The following is an 18,898-nucleotide window of genomic DNA, read 5'->3' as shown; positions in this document are numbered from 1 at the left end:
CACAAATAACCGTATTAACAAAGAAATGTATATTGAAACTTTATTTGCTCTCATGCAAGAAACAATTCAGAACACACCAAATAAAACCTACCGGGTGAAAGACGACGCTCGCGGCGGTGCGTGGAGCGCTGCTGTCTCACAGCTGGGCTGCAGGGAAAGGCACGGATGCTGGGAGCGCTGCTTAGGTCAAGCAGGACGCACCGCAGGACAGCTCTTCAGCGTGGATCAGCACAATACCTAATACCTGAAGTCTTTTAAGAGGATTAGATGTACTCTCTCCTCACACTCTCATTACGTCTTGAACCATTTATCCCAATTATTTTACGCTTATACGTTTCATTCAGAATTGCAGAAAGTGAATACACGCGTAAAATTGACCATAAAAAATGTATATAACTCTTTTGGATAATAGTTTATTGTTACATAATTATGGATTATAGATTACAGATTAATATTAAAATGGCCCACAATTAGATTTATTAACTAATTCTAACAGTTTTGTCGACGGCGTTACCTAAATATGTACGTTTATGTATAGGCTATCTATCTATTTTTCCCCGTCAATTTATATGATAATTTATTTTAAGATACAACTTTTTAAATATAAATTTTTCGCGCTCGTTCTCGACTAGGAACTAGTTAGCGGGGTTCTTTGTTTTCAAACGGTCCGGTTATCACGGTGCACACTTGGTTAAGAAGAAGGATTTCAGCGATGGGTAAAATCGTAAAATTTTGTTGAAATATTCAAAAGTTGGTTTGCCCTACTAACTTACGAATTGTATTCGAAGGTATTTACAGAATTTAAAACGTTTACAGTGCGAACACTGGGGTAGCAACATTTATATTTACTTTTGTTCAGTGACATGAAAAATAAACGAATCAGCTGGTAAGAATAGTTATACTAGGTTTAACCAGCAAAGATGCGCAAGTCGTCTTAGGCTCGTATAAGCTATTTTATGGTTGTTTATTTTTTCTTTGGCAGAGTGCAACAATAAGAAAACTTGGGAAATTATAGTATATGTGCTTTTCTATTACCCAAGCGTGCTTGTGATGTCCACTGCAGAAGCCTCTTTGCTCACATTGTCGTATGCTCCTGTCTTTATACAGATATATCAAGCTTTCATTCGTAGTTGTTCTTCAGAGCGTAAAGAGAAGAGCTTGCAACCATGCCCACTGTGGTTCTTATGGACTCGTCGCTGTCCATGACACGACCCGTGTCAGTGGAGGGCAGTGAAGAGTTTCAGAGAAAGAACCTGGCAGTTCATGGACTGACCATGCTGTTTGAACACATGGCCACAAACTACAGACTGGAGTTCACTTCACTTGTCGCCTTCTCCTCCCTCTGGGATCTTATGGTGCCCTTCACCAGAGACTACAATACTCTGCAGGTAAAAACAGACCACATTCATATATGTCTACATAAATAGAAGTTGTCTGAAGTCCTGTTGTTATCTTTCATTCAATGTTATGCAGGAAGCCTTGAATAACCTTGAAGACTATGATAAAACCTGCCTAGAGGCTGCATTGCAAGGTGTTAGTAATGTAGTACAGCAGGAATGGGGAACCTCTTGTCCATGCCAGGTAAAAAAATGTGTGTGAGTGTGTGAATCATTGCATATACAGTACACTTATTGGAAGTGCTAACATACTGGAATAACCATAATATAGTATGAAATACAGTGTTATGCAATGCCAGTGACCAGTACAATGTAGTACATACAGTAATGTACATTACATTATACATTTAGATATAAATGTACATATAACTGTACATTTTCAAAATAGCTATCAACAGGTTAAATCTGTGTAGCCTGAATGTCTAGATTTTATACATTGTTTTATATATATAATATATATAATATTACACAGTGCCCCACAGTGATACTGATTTGACTGCATTGATGTTGTTTATCTGTGTTTATGTTGTTCTTATTTTGGCCTGTAGGTGGTACTGGTTACTGATGGTGCACTTGGAATTGGTCGTGGATCTTTACGTCATTCCCTGCAAACAGTGAAACAACGTGTGGAGGACAAGAAATTCCCACTGCCGTTCCCCTTCCCTTCCAAACTCTATGTCATGTGCATTGCAAATGCAGAGGAGGTACATTAGTCTGTTTTCGCTGTGTCCTTAACAGTGTTATTTTGGTATGATTAAGAGACTGTTTTACTTATTTACAGTATTATTTTGGAATAAGCTTACATTGTTATATCTAACGTTTTAATTTTGGATATAGTTTCAGTAATGTTGTTTGTTTCTTTTGTGTTTTATTACTTCCTGTTTACTCCCTTTTTGTATTTTATTCTACAAGGAATGTACTCAAGAACTCTGAATATACACTTTATATTCTAACCTATACTGAAGGAAAATCTAATGACAAAATAAATGTTTTTCTTCAGTGCATGTTGGCTACAATTACTGGCATATCTTAAATATCTTAGAATATTCCAATCAATTTTCAATTTATATTCCCGTTCGTATTCACAAAATTGAGTGCTCCATGGTGATTATAAAAATGAACATGAAATTATCCAGCCATGGCTTCCTGATATACAGAAATATAATAGGAGGGAAAACAAGCCCAATTCCCTTAATCATTACTTAACAATAAGGAAAACCAAATAATATATGTCTGATGTGCAGCAGAAGATAATTGAGCTTCACAAACTAGTGAAGTTGCTTCTTAAAAAAGAGCCAGAACAGTGAATATTCCCTTTTCCACCATCAGGGCAATAATTAAGATAGGGCTCATAAAATACTATGAAACTGCCTGGAATGGGATGTGTGTCTATATCGTCAATGCAGTGTGAGGAAAAGAGTTTGAGTGGAAAGACTGTCCAAGTACCACAGCTGGAGAATTGCAGGAAATAGCTATGATCAGATGAAACAAAAATATTTTTGTATATGATTTTTTTAAATATGTATTTGTTTTCTTTTTATGATTTCTCCCTTTATTTTTATGTTTTCCTTTTCTTTAACCTATGTTATTTTGATGTCCCCTGAAGCTCCAAGCTACAGATACCATGGATAACTTAGAGCAGCTGATTAATTTGAATGGTGGAGAGGGTCAGATATACACTATGGAGGGACCCCTTTGTCTTAAAAGTGTCCAGTCTATGTTTGGGTGAGTTATGTTACTTAAATTTGCATACATACTACTAAATACTGTATTTGCTTGTATTGGATTTAATTAAGTGCTTTTTGCTGTTTATGCAACATTTTGAGGTTAATGTTACTTTTGTGTTGGCAGTAAGCTGATTGACCAGGCGTACTCTCCCTTCCATGCGGTGCTGCGCTGTGGGAACCTGACTTCTGATGTGCAGGTCTTTCCCAGGCCAGAGCCAGTGACGATAGATGAGGAAGTGGATCCCATACCTAGAACAGTGCAAACAGGTATGAACGAAGAAGATAGTCAAACGATCATGTCTTTAATGTTAATAGATCATTGAAGACATCTTGAAGCACTACTGGTTGATTAAAGACCTTGTGAAGTAATCCCAGAAGGTGCTCTTTGGCTGGGTTTAAAGCAACTATTACGAAGAAAAAAAGAATCCAAGGCACTTTTTCTAGTCCAAAAAAGTTGAAAAGCCTATAATCGCATGCTGGCCACTTCAGTAAACATTAAAAATGCCTAAAACTGCACACTGGTGCATTTTGGCCTACAGCCTTCCTCAGAGTATTAGGTGTGTTACACATATATAAATAGGGCATTTCATGTGAGCATCTTTTATTAACAAATATATGAAACATTATATCATTTATATTATATTTGTATGTATTACATTTAAAAACCTTAAACAAATGATGAATGTAAATAAATGTTTTATTTGTTGCTAATCATGGTAGATTCTACATAAAGAGGAAATTGAACAGAAAGTGCTCTTGATAGTAATGTTACCTTGTGTTTTATATATAGACCTGGAAATTGTGGGTTTTATTGAGATTGGCGATATCTCCAGCCCCTGTTTTATCTAGGCACTTGGTCCTGCCCATTGCTGTGAACAAAGGTCAGTATTTTGTTTAATATTTTCTGGGTCATCTTATCTGTATCCTTATTTATTTTCTGTTACCTATGGTATTGACAAAGCTACCTTTCAATAATATTTTCTCAGCTATTTTTACCTAGAAAAATAAAAAATGTTTGTATGGACAATTTTTGTGTGTGTATATATATATATATATATATATATATATATATATATATATATATATATATATATATATATATATATATATATATATAAATATTATTAAATATATATCATTAAATGATTATAAAAATCAATAGTTTAGAATTGGTAAAAATGTGCTTGTAAAAACAAAAATCTGAATATCAACTGCCTAATAATTATGCACACGGTGTAATGATGAGTGATTTTTATTTTTTATTTTTTTTGCTTGAAAAGGAAAAATATTAAGCAAGAGTCTCAGAGCTGATAAAAGCTATGGAAAGATATACATACACATTTAATATAGCTTGACTTTATTAACTTGTCACATCACCTGGGGCTCATGGGCATGTTCTTTTCCTTGACAGAGGGGGATGAGATCGGTACGGGGGCCACTGATGACACAGAGGAAGAGACCTCCACAAATCAGATGGCTGGAAAGAGCCCAAACTTCTGTGTTCTTCTGCATGGCAGCCTTAAGGTGGAGGGCATGGTGGCTCTAGTACAACTAGGGTAAGGATCAGTATGAAAATATGCATGTGTCTTGTCATAAGCATACAAAATGTTGGGAATACATTAAAAAAATGTGATTTTAGTGAAGTATTTGTTTGAATCTCAAGCATATTTGAGATAAATCTACAGTTACTGTGAAATAAAAGTTTTTCCTGTGCGTAATGTTTTCTTTGACAGGCCTGACTGGTTCGGGATGCTTTATTCTCAGGCAGACAGTAAGAAGAAGTCCAATCTAATGATGTCACTCTTTGACCCTGGCTCAGAGCCTCTGCCCTGGTTGGGCAGAATATCACAGCTTGGCCCTGCCTCAGGTAGCACATTTTTATTCAGTAAACAATCAGCCACACTAAACTGCATACAAATAACTGCACCATATTGTTTTATGCATTATGTTCAAGTAGTTAATAATTAATACACTGAAACAAAAGTAACCTGCACTGTTCTCTGAGTTCAGTTAGGAAACCTGTATGTAAATACACAAGGGTCAGGGATAACGGTAATACCACACATTTGCATGATTAAATATTTATTTTCCTCTCTCACACTAGTACAGGTACATTCTGAGACTGGAGGAACATATGTAATAAAAACATTTGCTCATTGTTTGCATAAGGCTTTGCTTACTGGCAAAAGATATAAATATCAGATGACTATGATTATTTGTTTGTATTACCAACAGATGCAGCTGAAAATCCCTATGGTGAAGATGACAGTAAAAGTCCTTTTCCCATACAGCCAAAAAACAAAAGAAGCTATGCTCAGAATGTTACTGTCTGGATTAAAGCCAGTGGACTGCAGGTATATACCTGAATACTACAATATATACTACAATATATCTGAAAGGTCGTTAATTAAAAGTAATTTTCACTTTTTTATAATCGCACCTTAAGACGGATGTACAGAAAATTCTCCGTAATGCAAGAAAACTACCAGAAAAACACAAACTTTTTATAAGGTGGGTATTTATACATATTACTGTACATTTTTCTCTAAATGTATTTAAAAATAACTTTATTATGAAGAGAGGATATTATATGACTCTTTTGATTACAGTTTAAAAAAAATTTTGGTTGGAAAATGTTATTTTTTTTATCACTGTAGGAACTGAACCGTTTGAGAAAGGCTGCTCTCGCCTTTGGTTTCTGGGAGCTTCTAAAGAGCGTGGCTGAACTATTGGAGAGGGAGTGTACACTGCTGCCTGACTCCGCCCATCCAGACGCTGCTTTCCAGCTCTCTCATGCTGCCCAGCAGCTCAAACTGGCTAGCGGCGGAGACTCCAAGTATGCAGCCTATGAACACAACATCACCCCCATGCTCACTGATTTCTCAGGAGGAGGAGGAGCCGACCGAATATAGAGGATGACGGTACAATGCTCAACGGACAACTGCCAGATCAGTTATAGAGGAACGTACCTTTTATTTAAAAACTTTTTTCTGTCCGAGGGAAATTACTTGCTGCAGTAAAATCACACAATTGTGGCATTTTCAGTGTTCTAGCAGTGCCACAAAGGTTTGGAAATGTGACATAAATTATGACACTGATCACTCAATTTGATGAAAAAAACGACAACCACCAACTATTTCCAAGAAAATGCATTTAGAGACTTTGGAATCTGTTTTCAGACCAGCAACTGTGTAAATAATTTTTTCTAACAATGACCAATAAAAATTAAACTGCACATAGTTTATGCTTAAAGCATTGAATTTTAGACGACTATCATTGTTTTATTGAAATTTAATTAAACATTTCACCGTTTCATTTACACATTCACATCCAACGACACTGAATAGTCTCTTCTCATGTGACTAAAAACGTTTCATGTTGTTTTCCCTGAGGTTCATGGTCTATGTTGCTGTTATCAGTGCTGTGTCGACAGAAATGACTACTACAACACATCTCAGGGAATGACAGGAAAATAAAATGTTCCTTCTGTAAACCTGTCACACAGCTAATCTACAAAACACACAAGCATACTGCATATAGATGAAGGACACCATTTATAAATACCTTCATAGTCCTGGTGTGATCTATTACTTTCTAGTGTTTAAATTAATCATCCATATCCTCTACAATTCAGACATGTAGAAAGTAAATGCACTTGAACTGGTGTTTGAAAGAAGAGATATAGTTTTCCCTCAGTAATGACTTCTTTGTGACGGAGGGCAAAGTCAATAAAGAAAATTTTGTCTGCAAATTAAATCAAAGAAAACAGATAAACATGGAGAGTGAATCGTGGCTTTCCCTTTCCCTCAGTTGGCTTTCTCTCTTTGTGCGAAACCGTCTAATCCTTTGCTTGAAGAGATGGCGGAAGTTGATAAACAGCCCTGAAATTGTCAAAAATATTTTTTATTGCATAGCAGTTATATTCTTTTACAGGGTACTCATAGTCATGGAAAGCCAGGAAGTATTATTAATATTTTTAAATTTCCTATGTTATGAAACTGTAATGGCAATTTATACTTAAAGGGGTCATATGATGTTGGTAAAAAAAAACATTACTTTGTGTATTTGGTGAAATGAAATGTTTATGTGGTTTAAAAAAAAAAAAAAAAAAATCCACAAAAAAAAAATCTGTAAAAGCCCTACCTTCCTGAAACGGGTCAATCTGTACAAAGCTCATCGTACTAAAAAAGCAAGGTGTGCTCGACCAGCTGTCCAGTGCGTTACAATTGAGGCTTTTTTTGCATCCAATGTGGATATAACTTCTGATTATAATGACTTACTACTTGTCTTTTTACACGCCACGTTGCATCGCGCCATGTAAACATAAAACTACATTCGTGATCTGAGAATCTACAAACAAAATGCATAACTCTACATTGCTCAAAACTCGAGTTTGAATAGTAACAGTAGTTTCTATAGTTTCTTTTAACAAGAAAGTGTAACTTGCTTACAGATTGTGAGCAACTTGCAACATTGAAATTGTCTCACTTTATAGTTTCTGTGCACAGCCAGCATAGGCTGCTCTGCAGGTTTTAGGAATCGGCTCTCTGTAAATGTGTTGAACACACTCTAATTTCAGGGTTCAGCTGTTACAGTGTTGTTAATAAAACCTAACCCTGATTTCTAGTCCTCATGATGCAAAGGAATCACCCACACAACTGAATGTGATATTGCGTAGCTTGTCACAGTGATCTACAGCTGTATGTATTAACTGCCACTACATTTGAAAACTAATCAAAGAACTGGCTTTACTAAGTAGTTTCACTTTTTACAGCTTAACACAGCATCTCCATAAAATGGCGGCAGCAGCAACACTACAGTGAGAATAATAGTTTTGCCTTTTTGGCGTAAACATTTGGGCGGTGTTATGAAAAAATTAAAACCGCTGATGTAGAGAAGTGGTGGTGTGTTTAAATGGCAAATCATAAAGAATCTCTTTGGTTTTGTAACTTTAACCTTTGCAACTTTAGGGATCTAATCTGTGCCCAGCTTGTAACACTCCAAAGAGAAACGAAAACTTGATCACATCATGTAACCCCTTTAATTTAAAATGTCTATTAAAAATACATTGAATCTGGAATCACTTTTTTTGCATGCATTTTGTGGACCTTACCCAAGAACATGATCACCAGGTAAAGCTGCAGGATGTAGGAAAAGCTGAGAGAGGTGCCAATGGCTTTAGGCAGAGGAATACTGAGGAGTTTGGTTTCATCAAAGATAGGGATGGATTGGATCACCGCCACAGCTGATCATAATATAAGGGAGAAAAAGAAAAGCTGTCAATTACACTTGTACATTATACATTAATGTCGCACTTTCTCATGAACAGCCTATCATGTTTTTTCTGTTAGGGTTAATCTACAGATTATGAACTCATACCTTCAGCTAGAACTCCGAGAGGATACAGCGGTATCCATATGGTGTATCTCAACCAAGTCAACAACTTCCATTCCGTATCAATGCAGGCCAGCATGTAGAAAGGATACCTATGGTTCATTTTTACAAATGCAAGATTTTTGTTCTTTTAAGTCTTTTATACTAACAAAGAGACATATGTATTCTTATTTATATATTGTCATATGAACTAGTTTGATTGCTTTCAGCCCTAGTTTTGAGGTACTCTGCCATTTCACTATTTGCACACGGATGAGTGTCTCCTAAGTGATAAGTAGTGTGAGCCCACAGGAAGAGAGTAACAGCGGAAGAAGTGTGGATAAACTGTGACTGTACAGAAACCACTTCACTGATGAAAGCAAAGATTATAAAAACTGCCTAAAATCATTAACCAACACATACACATAATTCTGTTGCTGTAATTTCAAATTAGGTTCTAATTTCTGCATATTTTAGAAAGAGAAAATACATTTCAGCAAACTAACGAGTGCAAATAGGAAGTTAAAATGATAAGAGGATATCCTGTAGATAAAGAATGTAAGCTACCCTCACACAAACTCCTACGTAACCTCACCAACAGCAGAAACTGCTCTTTTAAAAAACGTGCATATGTAACACACTATTAATTACCTGAATATCTCAATCATACTCCACAGATAAAAAACGAAAAAGACCACTGGCTTGTTCTGCATGTCATCTAATGTGCCAAATATGACAAAAAGGATGAAGTTCCTCCCCATCACCTTTAACAAGAGAAATGCAAGTATTCACTAGCATAGAATTGATTATTCAAAGCAGTATGTAAGTGCATTGGATTGGTTACAAAAACGTGAAAATGCACCAGACACACCTGAATGAAAGCAGGCATGACTCCAGTCTTAACCAACCCAATAGCAGGATTAATAACCTCCATTATTGCCAGCATCTGGCAGAAGTACATCACGTCGGCAATGGTATGGAATGTATCATAGAATGAATCTGTTGGGTTTAGAAAAAACAGTAAAGACCATACTGAGATAGACAACTATGTTTTCACACTTGAAACAGCACTTTACACCAAACCAATAAAAGCAGCTTTTCACACAACATGTTTCAAACTGCTCATATTTCATAATATAAATATGTACACACACATACAAAAATTTGCATAACAGACCTGCAGGCCTTCTAAAAAAATTCAAATGAGAAGCTTCTCCACACAATAATAACAGCTAAAAAGCAGAAGTGTATATTTAAACTGCTTACAAAATGAAGCTGAAAAACTGGACTAACCTTGCCCAAGAATGAACAGACGTACAGTCATGTTAACAAATATCCAGGAATAACCGAGGAACTGGACCAAGTTGTACATAAAGAGAAAACCCTTTTTCAAGCCAAGAAAAGCTGTAAACACATAAACATAAAAAGAGTAATAAATACATGGGTATTATTTGGCAAGCTGACCCAATGTGTTTACTTCAAATTTAATATATACTCACGGTCCTTACGAACCCTCGACTCAATGCTGATTTTGTTTATTTTCTCTTCCTGTGTGCATAAACAGTTTAACGCATCAGACTGTGAAGCACTACTGTGAAGTACAGCAAACAAGTTTTTGGATATTAGTAAACCTCCTCACCTTCTCTCTGAGCTCCATTTCTGCATCTGACTCATCCAGCCAGCGGTCAAAATCAGGTGCTAAAAACAGTGGCTTCTTCTCTTGTTTAGTGAGTCGGTCCCACCAGACGTGCTCCTTCTTCCTTACTGTGATATTCACCTGCCGCTGGGTGGATTTGTGTTTCACCTGTGAACACAAACATTTTCACGTTCCTCCCGCGCTTCGTTGTGCAACCGGACAAAATTCTCACAACGGTGTAAAGAAGGATGGCGGTTACCTCGGGTTTAACGGCTTTTAGGAATTCCAGACTGAATTCATATTCATTTTCTCCTTTTGCTCCATGCCCTTGTCCTAAAAGAGTAGAATGAGAGTCAAACAACCAAAGAGAACGAGCAACTAGCAGATGTTAGTCACGAAATGTACCTTTGAATTGAAGAATGTTCTCTTCTACGCCAATACTGAGATTCTATGCGACAGAGACAAAACGAGTACAAAGAAGTGTGAAGTAAAGTTTTAAGCTCCTCCTCCCACCGCCTGTTTCATCAGTAAAATGCCCTTAAATGCACCACGCATCAAATGGATATTATAATACACAGTTTGTAATAATAATAAAGCATCAGTAATGAATGGATTGCAATAAAAAAAAAACACATTTACGTGAGCTGATTATTGATATTCCATGTTGTTTTTTAATCCCTTAAGTGGTTAGATTATTAAATGAGCACAATATAGCACTTTTATCTGCAGATAGCTGTTCCTAGCCATATTGGTATAGCCATACACAGCAATGGGGCATCCTGGAATAAGAAAAATGTCTGAGAACCACTGGTTTTTGGGGCTTGTGTTTTCAGGGTTGCCAATTAAAATGCCAAAAGCCATAATGTTTTGACCAATGTATGGCTTTTTTTTTTTGGCTTTCTGACTTATTGAAGACATACTAATGTAAACAATGTAACAGCTTTCTTAACTGTTTTAACATTTATTTAAGAGAGGTCACATCAACCATTTTAACACCATACCACAGCAATAGCAATAATTAGAGGACTGGTCAAACCTGCTTTGAAAAGCAATTAAGGAGAAAGGGGCAGATGCTCCTCCTGTGTCAGAAACTGGATTGTAAATAAAACATGCTCTATCATTGTAACCGGGCCAGATGGTTAGTAGGTCCAGCAGGATCAAGTCCTGATCTCCCATTCAGTAATCTTCATTTTTATTCTCTGTGACCTAGACTTGATGTCAACAGACCTACAGAGGCTATTGTTATTCAACACCATATCAATCTATTGATATACAACTTAACATTATTCATACAGTTCTGTAACATTCGATCTGGATTGGATATGGATATATATATATATATATATATATATATATATATATATATATATATATATATATATATATATATATATGTATTAAATACAATAAAAGCGAAAAGAAAACAGAATACGGAAAGGGCTACTATGTAATAATTGCCCCAAAACAAGTTTTTCTTACCTGTGCATCACTGATCTCCACTCGCAGGTATATCTCCCCATGCCGCTGCGCCCAGTACACGTGAGGTGTGAGAGCCCGCATCGCAAATATTCACATTAAATAACGCGCCTTACTCAGATTTAACAATGAATGACGGGCGATGTAAATCTTGCAACAAGCATCCGGAAGACGTTTCAAGGATTCTGTCATTTGTCCAGAATATTCTTCGAGTGCGCGTGCGTGCATGTGTCACGACCGCAACACTCACCGCCCACTTGTTCAAATTACGGAAGTGTACAATGTATTATAAATAAATTACAAAAGGTAAAACGTTTCACTCCTTAAATCAAACCACCCTGTTCCGAGACAAGCTGCAGCATTTAAACATCGATTTAAAGAAAAATACATAAAACGTGCAAGACAATGAACTACGCTACCCACAAACCACTGCGAATGACGTGGCGAACAAACGAGCGACAAGAAATATATACCGTGTACAAAACAAAACCATCAATTCATTGTTTTTTATTATATGTAGTATAAAATATTTACGATATTTAACAGCCTATGCGCGAACTTCCCTCAGTACTGTGGGTAGCACAAAGCACAAAAAAATTTTTATGCATTTTTAATTATATTTCATTTTTACAAATAAAGGCGTACATCATCTAATATGTAGGTATATTATCCATTTGATAGCTTCATACGTTGTTTTACTAGGTGTCTCCAGCCAGCGACGGCGCTGTGACGATGTGCGCAACAGCTCTAATGTTTACGGAAGTAGACAAATCTTGAAGAATGAGCCGCGGCTGACATGCACTGGCTGTAGATTTACCGCTGCTTAAATGTGTGAGGTGTAACTGTCCAATAAAATGTCTCAACCCTAACTACATTTCAAATATGAATTATACAAATGTCATACCTCGCAAGAGAAATACTTTAGACAGGGGAAACTAACTAAATCTAAAAGTCTTATATAGTTAATAAGAATATTACTTATATGATGCAGCAGAAATCTGAATCTGATAATATACAACTGGACTTGCAAAGAGATGGTAGACAATTTCATGTTTTAGTTGGTTTGACCGGCAGTGTAGCTGCACTAAAGGCGCCTTTGTTGGTAACTCAACTACTTGAGATTCCAGGGGTAAGTGTATGTTTATTCAGACATAGTGCAAAAAGTTTCTGCATGATTTCACATTTGACCCACTGCTGTCGGTGAGGTTATTATGTTCGCCAATGTCACTGTCATTTCACACATTTATCCACTAGAGAGTGCTATTTGTTACAACACTATATTCTAATATGACCATATATATGAATTTCTAGTGAACATTTTTTTAAAATATGAAAATTATGCTAGTTCTCTTATAGTTTCTATCTATCATTTTTGTAATTGTAAATAATTTATTTTGATTCAAATCGATATTGCATTTTTTTTCCTGATTACATTTTGTTGTTTGTTTGTTTTAATGATTAATTTGGAAATAAGTAAGATAAATAAATATATAAAACATCCTTTAACTTCATGTGTATTTTTTTCATACTTTTTTTTGTTTTTTTGTTTTTTCATACTTTTTATTGTGAATTTATAATTATTTAAATTTGAGTGAATTTTGCATCAAGGTTATTTTTTCTGTTCTGTTCTCTAGGTTGATGTCCGTGTGGTCACCACGGACCACGCCACTCATTTTTACGATATCAATGAAGTCCCTGTCCGTGTGTACACAGATAAGGATGAGTGGGAGGTAAGTACAGCCTTTGAAGAGGAAGCGGTGCATTTTCACTTTTCAGAGAACAACATAATATTTTTTTCCTGCTGTGGCGTTACATCAACAGCCAGATTGGCTACTGACAAGGGCTTTCTTTATATTTCTGTGCTAGATGTGGACAAATCGCTCTGACCCTGTGCTACATATCGAACTTAGACGCTGGGCAGATCTTCTAGTAATTGCTCCACTGGATGCCAACACACTTGGTAAAATTGCCAGCGGAATATGTGACAACCTCCTGGTAGGTCGTGCATTGATTACATTGTTGTGGCATTTTGTATAAATATGTTTTGATGCATTAGTATCTAAGTATCCATTTTGTTGATGACAGACATGTGTGGTGCGTGCCTGGGACACCAGCCGTCCTCTGCTCTTCTGTCCTGCTATGAACACAGCCATGTGGCAGCACCCTATCACCGCGCAGCAAGTGGCCACACTTAAAAGCTTTGGCTACATTGAGATACCATGCATTGCCAAAAAACTAGTCTGTGGAGATGAAGGTATCCTCTAAGAAAGTGCATGGCATTTATAAGGCAGTTGCAATGATAAGGGAAAATGGAACAGATAAAAAATTCTCATCAATGTGTGAAATCACTCATGCATTATTCGTTAACTGAAGATCAAACAGATGGAGTCTGGCAGGCTTAGATAAGCCTGCTCTTTGATCAAAGAAGGACTTAATGAATTAATGTTTCTTGTGTTTTGGCTCGTCTTACATTCCAGTCTTGCTTTCTTCACAGGTAAAGGCGCCATGGCAGAGGTTTCAACTATTGTAGAAAATGTCAAACAATACAGTCCAGAAACATCCCCAAAGACCTCGGACTAAACATATCAGTGATGAAGAGATTATTTATGGAAGCCCTTTTCCTAATAAAAATATATAAAAAAAAAAAAAATATTCCCAGAATGAAAAATAAGATGTCTATCTTTATATGTTACACTTCTGACTTTTTTAAAATCTTGTTGATTAAATATAAACCCAAGAAATTCTAATAAAAAGGCCATAGCAGTCTTAACTGTTTTTAAGTGTGTTGGCATGCATGTACTCTCTGTGACCTTTCACCCAGCGAGGGCCTCAGAGGTTGAGTGAGGGGCCTCTGACCACAACAGCAGCGAGAGATTTTCATGAAAATAGTCTCAGATTGTGCTAGAAGATACTAATGCACTTAACACCTTCAAATATTGTTTTGTTTAGGTACATATCCTGTTACTGTTAGAAATGTGTTCCATGTGTTAATCATATGTGGTTAACCACCTTGATTCTCATTTGGCTAAAATATACAGAGAGACAAAAGCATATATATATATATATATATATATATATATATATATATATATATATATATATATATATATTCTTCTTATTTCTAAAAGTGTTGAAATGTTACAGTTTCTAAAATGCAACATTTGGGGCTATGTCATCTGCCCTGACTTTTTAAGTTCCCTTTATTTTTATGCACATTTTTAGAATTACCTTCCCCAAGTAATATCATTCCAGCCTTCAATGGACTTTGCAGAGACAAATATGATAGATAGTGGTCATGGGAAGTACACCAGATTATGATCAGAAATGATTTTTTGTCGGTATTTTAAGTATTTTAATTGTTAAATTGAACACATTAATTTTGCACCTAAATGGCATATAGTATTAATGGCTTGATTGTCTACTCTGTCTACATAATTGTTTCCCTCATCCCTCAAGCATTCTTTTTTGTGTCTTTTCCTCAAGGTAAAAGATTCATAAAGGTCTAGTCAACACACATGCCTGACATTGGGGTTAGAACAAAGGGTGTTTCTATGTCACTGCAGTTTAAGAGGATAGATAACATCCTGCTAATGTGTGTATAGGGATGAACAGCTTATGTGAACATTCACTGAACAATCGGTGAAAAATTTCTCCAGAACATGCATATATGTATATGTGTGTGTGTTCAAACATTCCCAAACAGTGGCTACTCACTAAACATGCTAAATTACTTTTTATGAATGAATCTATAGCTGTTGGGTCAGTCATAATGGGAGAGGATTCATACACTGGCACATAAAATTTTAACATTTAATCAAAACACTTGTTCATCCTCATTTGTTTAGCAAAGCAGCTGAGGTGTTGTCATCAGATGTAGTCAGTGCTGCTTTACACACAGTCTCCAGTCTGATGCGGTGTCCTCTTGTCATTGGCTGCCAAGTCTGACTTTAAAAACAGGTTCTCCGGAAGGGAGGGAAATGTTCCTCAAGCAGGTGTTGGAAGAGTGAAATCAACTGAGTGTAATGCAGCGGAGGCACCTATCTCTTTGCATGCTAAACGAGAGTGAAATATTTTTAGTCCAGTGTGGGTTGTGATCTGTGTTAGTCAAGGCCAGTTCACTGAAATGCACTTTGTGGAGGAGTGACAGGAAACTACATGGGAAACATATTTTGCGAAACATCAAGAACTAAAATATTGCTCAATTCTGGTGAAATGACGTCCCCTCCACGACGCAGAGCAAAATAAAACAATTATAATATTATAACAGTTTTTGTCCATGCCTATACCTTATGTTTTATTGTCATGTAAAATTTAAGGTATGAATTTAAACCACACGCAAAAAGGACTCGCATGCACACATGGGGCTCAGGTGTACCCCAACAGATTGCTTGATGTTGAAGGTGTCACTAAGGTTGAGTAAACACTTGTCACATTTCCTGCTCGTAGTCCTTTGGGGATGCTGACAGGCCCTTGGTGCTTCTTCCCCAGGCAGCTGAGAGGTAATACAGACATGGCTGATGTAACTCTACAGATGAGTGAACTCATGGCTCCTGATGACTGTAGCTCCTGAGCTGGCACGGTTTCATCACTCATACTAAACATATCGCACGGTTAAAGTAAACACATGCAAAGAAGCACGATTGCTGCTGCTGCTGCTAAAAAGGTACAGCTGTTAACCGATGGCAGGAAACGTCTGAGAATAAAACGGTTTTATGTGTTGGGTATCGTAAACTAAAAAGTTCAACAGCATTCATAAATCTAGGTTTACGTTATTTATAAATTATTTATAACACATTCAGTTAACTCTAACTCACTTGTGTGAATTTATTCTTAACTTCATATTAAAAATGTATTACTAGGCAATATGAAGAAACTAACTATTGTTAAATTTCTCCAAATATGGAGAAGAAACAAACCCATCAACGTCTTTAATGATTTGAGGGTAAGTACATTTTCAGCAAATTTTCATTTTGAAATGTGAACTATTCCTTTAAGAGGAATGTGCCGACCAAAGAGCCACAAAATGAATTTTCCTATCTCCTAACATTAGTTTTTCCATTGTTTTCTTCCTTGTCCGTAGATGGTTATTTTCAAGATATTTCTTAACCGTAACTGTAAAACACCTTACAGCTTGTATTTCGGTTAAATAAAAATATGATTGAGGCATCAAATATTACAACTTCCAAAGCACCACATGAAGAACATCAGGTTATTTTGCATCCTTTTTTCAGAATCAAAAAAATCATCTCACCCCACCCCCACACCTGAACTGGTTTTATTTTTTCACAGCCATCACATTAGCTTCTCCCTCTGAATATTTTTCCCTGTTTAGATAAAATGGCTATATTTATGTAATATATTTAGTGTATAAGTGCCAGAACAACGTAGCTAATAGAAAATATTCTTAGAACTTTGGCTAAAGCTTGTCTCGAAGGTTCTTCTGATAATATTAAAAATAATGTTGTTTCAATAATGTTTTTATGTTTTTAAAGAAAACATTCAAAAGTGATAAAACGGAACTTTCCCATAACGTTTGTATATAACTTGAAGAAAAAAGCTTTCAAAACACCGGAACATGGTTATGAACATGCAGAAATAGCATTTTGCTAATTCGCTGGGAATGTTAGCAAAATATTTTTGTTAGCTGGGAATTGACTTGGATAATCTAGCAGCATTGTTTTCGTCTTGTCTTATAGGCTTTTATATAAAGAACTCCTGGTGCCATCTGTTGATCAGCATTAATGCATAACACCATGGAAACTGAAGCACAAGGCATTGTAGGAAATCCTGCAGAGACTCTGCTTCTGAGGAAAGACCATCCCTTAGGGAACAGGGGGTCTTACCGAGGACATCAACTTGTCTAGGCTATGTAGAGGCAGTCTCGGCGGGGTAAAATATCATACACAGTTAACAGATATACTGTAGCGTTCATAGGGTGTTTGTCTTACATATTACCGTTAGTCCACTATTTACTCAATAATTAACATGCGTTAGTATATATGGTGTATTTTTCCAATATAATACATTTTGGTCCATTGATTATACTCTGTATCACTCTCAACAGGTCTTTCTTATTGTATTTTGCAGGAGTCTTGTCTTTGTTGTCTTAACAATTAAATCTTTTGTTCATGGGGAACTTTCATGTTTTCTTTCCAGAAAATGAATAAATAGCTAAATAAAAGGAATAAAAATTGCACAACAATTACAATACACTTACACAGTAGTGATTAAAACATTTTGCGTGCATGTATCTGATTCACTCCAGATATCACTTATTATGAAGTAAACATACAATATAGATTCAGATAATAAATGACCTAGTTCTGGCCTCCTGTACCAATTATGGCCAACCATTAACTCAAAAAAGACGACAGGCTTCAATAAACAACAGACAGCTGGAATACGTTATCTCTGCCATCTGTGTTGCATCAAATCTGAAATGCAGAGATTCCTTAAAAAAAAAAATCTGACTTTAAAGAATCCTATAGATTCGCCTGGTCTCACATTATAGTGTAAAACTAGAGCTAGAATTTTTTAAAAGGATACATCATATTTTATCATACAAGTTTAGAATGACACGTGGGTGAGTAAATGATGTCCGAACATGTATTTTCTGAGTGATCTATCTCTTTAAATTTGAAGAGGGTTTGTAAATCATTTGTGCTATATCTACTATAGAGGTCTGTTCTGTAGTAAATAGTCGTGTGCAACAGTTTAAGTAAATGGATAACTGATGTACCTTATTTATGTGTGTGAGGTGATGAATTAAAGCAACTTTGTCCTTCCAAGCAATATTTACTTTTGCTTATCTGGGTCAGATACTTAAGACATCGTTCTGTGATTACAGAGAGCAATTTTCATAAGGGTTTCTGTAATTAAAGGAAGTGGAGCAGAAGTTATTGGCCATGCATGTTTACCCTTCAGCATTTATTATACAAGATGATACAATATCTTTGATGCTAGCATGCATATTGACAGCAAAGCTCTTGACCTTTGCAAAGACAAGGAGGTAATGGAACATACTGAGTGAAAGCAGGAAATGTTCCTTCCAGAAGATCTCACATTCATACACTTATTTTTAATAGATGTTAATTTCTGTACATTACCATTTTTTAAATAGTTTGAATCTTTCTGAGGGATGGTGTGGATCAAGTATTTCCAGCATATCTCTTACATATGAATTGGAAGTGCACAAACTTATTAGCAATTCATGATATAATTATATATAATTGTTCAGAAAACGTTTTGCACCCCTAAGAGACAAGTATGCTTAACTGCATTGGATCTCA

General features: G+C 36.0%; 3 protein-coding genes across 3 annotated transcripts; 2 read left to right on the top strand and 1 right to left on the bottom strand.

The window, feature by feature from the left end:
* The first annotated feature begins 700 nt into the window (after window positions 1–700).
* On the top strand, window positions 701–6,363 carry LOC122362625 (integrator complex subunit 14-like). The gene is given in 14 exon segments (XM_043264161.1): window positions 701–716; window positions 1,108–1,388; window positions 1,474–1,581; window positions 1,946–2,101; window positions 3,004–3,122; window positions 3,249–3,391; window positions 3,915–3,957; window positions 3,959–4,005; window positions 4,536–4,680; window positions 4,858–4,991; window positions 5,360–5,478; window positions 5,571–5,610; window positions 5,613–5,635; window positions 5,782–6,363. Coding segments are annotated over 13 exon segments (1,554 nt in total). The 5' UTR covers window positions 701–716; window positions 1,108–1,166; the 3' UTR covers window positions 6,037–6,363.
* Window positions 6,364–6,399: 36 nt separating this feature from the next.
* On the bottom strand, window positions 6,400–11,784 carry LOC122362626 (very-long-chain (3R)-3-hydroxyacyl-CoA dehydratase). Its single transcript, XM_043264163.1, has 11 exons — window positions 11,613–11,784; window positions 10,539–10,581; window positions 10,393–10,466; window positions 10,137–10,301; window positions 9,997–10,045; window positions 9,791–9,901; window positions 9,369–9,496; window positions 9,149–9,261; window positions 8,504–8,610; window positions 8,238–8,369; window positions 6,400–7,005 (listed from the first exon to the last, which is right to left on the bottom strand). The coding sequence occupies exons 1-11, from the start codon at window positions 11,691–11,693 to the stop codon at window positions 6,881–6,883; spliced, it is 1,128 nt and encodes a 375-aa protein (XP_043120098.1). The 5' UTR covers window positions 11,694–11,784; the 3' UTR covers window positions 6,400–6,880.
* Window positions 11,785–12,380: 596 nt separating this feature from the next.
* LOC122362627 (phosphopantothenoylcysteine decarboxylase-like) lies at window positions 12,381–14,384 on the top strand. Its single transcript, XM_043264164.1, has 5 exons — window positions 12,381–12,738; window positions 13,244–13,339; window positions 13,476–13,604; window positions 13,695–13,863; window positions 14,104–14,384. The coding sequence occupies exons 1-5, from the start codon at window positions 12,592–12,594 to the stop codon at window positions 14,187–14,189; spliced, it is 627 nt and encodes a 208-aa protein (XP_043120099.1). The 5' UTR covers window positions 12,381–12,591; the 3' UTR covers window positions 14,190–14,384.
* The last annotated feature ends 4,514 nt before the right edge of the window (window positions 14,385–18,898 follow it).

This window comes from Puntigrus tetrazona, chromosome 18 (assembly GCF_018831695.1).
Source record: "Puntigrus tetrazona isolate hp1 chromosome 18, ASM1883169v1, whole genome shotgun sequence".
NCBI lineage: Eukaryota > Metazoa > Chordata > Actinopteri > Cypriniformes > Cyprinidae > Puntigrus > Puntigrus tetrazona.
The sequence above is the reverse complement of the archived record's forward strand: the minus strand, read 5'-3'. Positions and strand labels throughout refer to the sequence as shown.